The sequence below is a fragment of the Mandrillus leucophaeus genome, unplaced genomic scaffold (assembly GCF_000951045.1).
Source record: "Mandrillus leucophaeus isolate KB7577 unplaced genomic scaffold, Mleu.le_1.0 Scaffold451, whole genome shotgun sequence".
NCBI lineage: Eukaryota > Metazoa > Chordata > Mammalia > Primates > Cercopithecidae > Mandrillus > Mandrillus leucophaeus.
The window spans coordinates 383,514-388,468 of record NW_012104821.1 but is presented as its reverse complement, the minus strand read 5'-3'; the positions used below and the strand labels follow the sequence as shown (position 1 = coordinate 388,468).

Sequence of the window (4,955 nt, the reverse complement as noted above, 5' to 3'; positions counted from 1 at the left end):
TGAGCTGAGATCTTGCCACTGCACTCCAGCCTGGTGACAGGCAAAACTTTGTCTCAAAATAAATAAATAAATAAGTAGATAAGTAAATAAAGGTGAGATAAAAAATAATAATTAAATAAATAAAATAAACAAATTTCCTACTAGGCAATTTTTTTTTTTCTTTTTTTTTAGCAGGATCTCACTCTGTTGCCCAGGCTGGAGTGCAGTGGCGTGATCATGGCTCACTGCAGCCACAATCACCCCAGGCTCAGGTGATGCATCCTCTCATCTCAGCCTCTGGAGTAGCTGGGACTACAGGTTCACACCACCACATCTGACTAATTTTTTTATTTTTTTGTAGAAAAGAGGTTTCACTATGTTGCCCAGGGAAGTCTCAAACTCCTGGGCTCATGCAATCCACCCACCTCAGCTTCCAAAGTGCTGGGATTACAAACATGAGCCACTGCACCCGGCCTTTTCTCCCCGTGGGTCTCACCGCTCAGAAACTCATTTCTACAGTGTCTTCATTCCACTAATATACCAGCTACTTTGGACTTTAAGCTGTGAAACGAATGATCCAGAGAACCTGATTAAGGTCTTCGAATACAAGAGAAGATCATCATCGTTAAGGGTGAGAATTTGGAATCAGACCAAGTGGCTTTGAATCCCACCTGTGCTTTGTAAATAACTGTATGATTGTTGACAGTTTATTTCACTGCTCCAAGCTCTATTTACTCCTCTATAAAGTTAGCATCATTGGCCAGGCGCAGTGGCTCACACCTGTAATCCCAGCACTTTGGGAGGCCGAGGCGGGTGGATCACCTGAGGTCAGAGTTCGAGACCAGCCTGGGCAACATGGTGAAATGCCAACTCTACTAAAAATATAAAAAATTAGCCAGGCGTGGTGGTGGGCACCTGTAATCCCAGCTACTTGGGAGGCTGAGGCAGGAGAATCACTTGAACCGGAGAGGTGGAGGCTGCAATGAGCCAAAATGGTGCCACTGCACTCCAGCCTGGGTGACACAGTGAAACTCCTTCTCAAAAAAAAAAATTTTTTTTAAGTTAGCATTATCATGTTTGTTTACATATTTAGGAAGACTTCTATATCAGTCTGTTTGTGTTGCTATAAGGAATACCTGAGTCTGGGTTATTTATTTATTTATTCATTTTTGAGACAGTTTTGCTATTGTCGCCCAGGCTGGAGTGCAGTGGTGCCGTCTCAGCTCACTGCAACCTCTGCCTCCTGGGTTCAAGCGATTCTCCTGCCTCAGCCTCTCCAGAAGCTGGGATTAGCTGGGAGTGCGCCACCATGCCTGGCTAATTTTTGTATTTTTGGTAGAGACAGGGTTTCACCATGTTGGCCAGGCTTCTCTCGAACTCCTGACCTCAAGTGATCTGCCTGCCACAGCCTCCCAAAGTGCTGGGATTACAGGAGTGAGCCACGAGGCCCAGCCTAGAGTCTGGGTAATTTATAAAGAAAAGAGGTTTGTTTCCCTCACAGTTCTGCAGACTGTGCAAGAAGGGTGATGCCATCATTTACTTCTGGTGCAGACCTCAGGAAGCTTCCAATCACGGTGGAAGGGGAAAGGGAGCTGGCTTGCCAAATGATGAGAGAGGAAGAGAGAGAGGGGAGGAGTGCCAGGGTCTTTGTGAAGTAATAGAACAAGAACTTCCTCATTGCTATGAGGAGGGCACTAACGTCTTCATGGTGAATGAATAAATAATAATAATAATAATAATAATAATAATAAAAGTCAAAGTGCCTAGTTTTCCAATACATGCAATTCCAGATGTTAGCCCAAGACCCCCAGATGTATACATTCTACCCCCTGGAAGTTCCTGAGTCCCGGCGCTCAGGAAGATGACGTGATCTTTCTATTGACCAGCTTCCTGAGAGCCCCTTTCAGGTCTCTGTTCCTCAAGCTGTAGATGAAGGGGTTCAGCATGGGGGTGACTGCTGTGTACATCACGGCAGAAGCTTTCTCCTTCACAGCCGTGCGGACCGAGGAGGGACACAGATAGACGCCAATGGTGGTCCCATAGAAGAGAGCAACCACAGACAGGTGGGAGCTGCAGGTGGAGAAGGCTTTCTTCCTGCCGCCTGCAGAGGGGACCTTCATGATGGCCGCAAGGATGCGAGCATAGGAGGCCAGGATGCAGACGAAGGGCGTGGCTATCACCATCCCCGCCACAATGAGGATGAAGATCCTGTTCACTGATGTGTCTGTGCACGAAAGTCGGAGGACGGGAGTGAGGTCGCAGAAGTAGTGAGGCACCTCGTGGCTGCCGCAGAAAACGAGGCGGGCCATCAGGAGGATGTGGGTGAGAGAGATGAAGCAGGAAAACGCCCAGGGGACGCCGACCAGCAGACCACAGAGCCGCGGGCTCATGATCGTGGCGTAGTGCAACGGGTGGCAGATGGCCACGAACCGGTCATAAGCCATCACGGCGATTACGATGCTGTCCACGATGCCGAAGAAATGGAAGAAGTACATCTGGGTCAGGCAGCAGGGATAAGAGATGGCCTTGCTCCCGGTTTGAAGGCTCACCAGCATCTTGGGGATGGTGTTGGTGGCCAGACAGAAATCAACCAGGGACAGGTTGGCCAGGAAGAAGTACATGGGGGTGTGGAGGTGAGAGTCTCCGCTGATGGCCAGGATGATGAGCAGGTTCCCCACGACAGTGGCCAGGTACATGCAGAGGAACAGAGAAAAGAGAAGCGTCTCCTGCTCCGGCTTTTCTGAGAGTCCTAGGAGGATGAATGGAGAGGCACTGGTTTGGTTTCTTGGCTCCATGGGTGTGAGTCCTCTGGAAGTGTGGAAGGGGGAGGTTATAGGAATGCCAGGGAGATGGTTTTGGAAGGTTAGATGAGATCGCATCCCAGTTCTCATCTGGGCTAATTATGACACCGTGTGTGTGTGTGTATATATATATATGGAATATATGTAAATATATTCCACAGATGCAGATGTAGGGTATTGTAACTTTACAGACCCTGTCTCTAAAATAGAAATATTATATATATTATTACATATAAATATATATATGTATATATGAGGCAGAGTCTTGCTCTGTCACCCAGGTTGGAGTGCAGTGGTGCAATCTCTGCTCACTGCAATCTCTGCCTCTCAGGTTCAAGTGATTCTCCTGCCTCAGCCTCCTGAGTAGCTGAGACTACAGGTTCCCACCACCACACCGAGCTAATTTTTTATACTTTTAGTAGAAACGGGGTTTCACCATATTGGCCAGGCTGGTCTCGAACTCCTGACCTCGTGATCCACCCACCTCAGCCTCCCAAAGTGCTGGGGTTACAGGCGTGAGCCACCACTCCAGGCTAAATATATTAGTTAAAATTTAGAGACAGGGTCTTGCTCTGTCACCCAGGATGGAGTGCAGTGGTGCAAACATAGCTCATTGCAAACTTGAACTCCCGGGCTCAAGCCATTCTCCTGCCACAGCCTCTCTAGTAGCAAGGTCTGCAGGCGCACACCACCAAGCCTGGCTTATTTATCTTTTTGTGTGTATGGTGGAGACAGGGTCTTGCTATGTTGTCCAGGCTGGCCTTGAATTCCTGAGCTCAACTGATCCTCCCATCTAGGCCTTCCAAAGCACTGCGATTGCAGGTGTGAGCCACCGCACTTGGCCTGAAAACAGCTTATATACAGGTTGCACCTTAAACCATGGATGAAGTGTTTATAGCAATTCCTTTTTTTTATTAATTAAAAAATGTTAGGCCAGGCAGGATGGGTCCCATCTGTAATCCCAGCACTTTGGGAGGCAGAGGAGGGCAAATTGCTTGAATGCAGGAGTTCAAGAGCAGCCTGAGTAACATGGCAAAACCCCATCTCTACCAAAAAAAAAAAAAAGCCAGGCATGATGGTGCACACCTATAGTCCCAAGTACTCGGGAGGCTGAGGTGGGAAGATTGCTTGACCTTTGGAGCAGAGGTTGTAGTGAGCCGAGATCACGTCACGGTACTCCAGCCTGGCGACAGAGCAAGACTCTGTCTTAATAATAATAATAATAATAATAATAATAATAAGGCTATATGAAGCATTCTTTCCCTCTTTTCTTTCTTCCTGACATGGCAAACTCAACATATAAAAAAATAAAGTCTATTTTCTCCCGGAACCACTACGTCCATGAATGGAATCACCATCCTTCCAGATGCCTGTGTTTGAAATTTTCAGTCTTCCTCCCTGTCTAGCTCCACCACCAAAGCCAATCCATCAATGAGTGTCACATCCTCTACAAGTCGAACTTCCTTCCTTTGTTTTTTTTTTTTTTTCCTTTGAGATGGGATCTTGCTCTGTTGCCTAGGCTGGAGAGCAGTGGCACGATCTCAGCTCACTGTAACCTCTGCTTCCCAGGCTCAAACAATTCTCCTGCCTCACCCCCCCGAGTAGCTGGGATCTACAGGAGTGCGCCACCATGCCCAGCTCACTTTTGTATTTTTAGTAGAAATGGGATTTAACCTTGTTGGCCAGGCTGGTCTCCAGCGCCAGACATCAGGTGATCCGCCCCCACTTGGCCTCCCAAAGTACTGGGATTACGGGTGTAAGCCACTGCTCCTGGCCTGAACTTTCTATTTTTTATTTTATTTATTTATTTACTTATTTTTGAGATGGAGTCTCGCTCTGTCACCCAGGCTGGAGTGCAGTGGTGTGATCTCGGCTGACTGCAAGCTCTGCCTCCCGGGTTCATGCCATTCTCCTGCCTCAGTCTTCCAAGTAGCTGGGACTACAGGTGCCCGCCGCCACGCCCGGCTAATTTTTTGTATTTTTAAGTAGAGACAGAGTTTCACTGTGTTAGCCAGGATGGTCTTGATCTGCTGACCTCATGATCCACCCGCCTCGGCCTCCCAAAGTGCTGGGATTACAGGCGTGAGCCATTGCACCTGGCCTGAACTTTCTATTTTTATAGTCATTTCCAGTCATCTCCTCTTTCAGACACCCTAAATGAAAGGCTGTTACTAC

General features: G+C 47.8%; 1 protein-coding gene across 1 annotated transcript; it reads right to left on the bottom strand.

Moving 5' to 3' along the window:
* Positions 1-1,811: 1,811 nt before the first annotated feature.
* On the bottom strand, positions 1,812-2,834 carry LOC105549659 (olfactory receptor 1M1). Its single transcript, XM_011994281.1, has one exon. The coding sequence runs from the start codon at positions 2,772-2,774 to the stop codon at positions 1,833-1,835; it is 942 nt and encodes a 313-aa protein (XP_011849671.1). The 5' UTR covers positions 2,775-2,834; the 3' UTR covers positions 1,812-1,832.
* Positions 2,835-4,955: the final 2,121 nt, after the last annotated feature.

Coding starts and splice junctions, on each gene's coding strand:
- LOC105549659 (XM_011994281.1), bottom strand. CDS start 2,774: ATGGAGCCAAGAAACCAAACCAGTGCCTCTCCATTCATCCTCCTAGGA.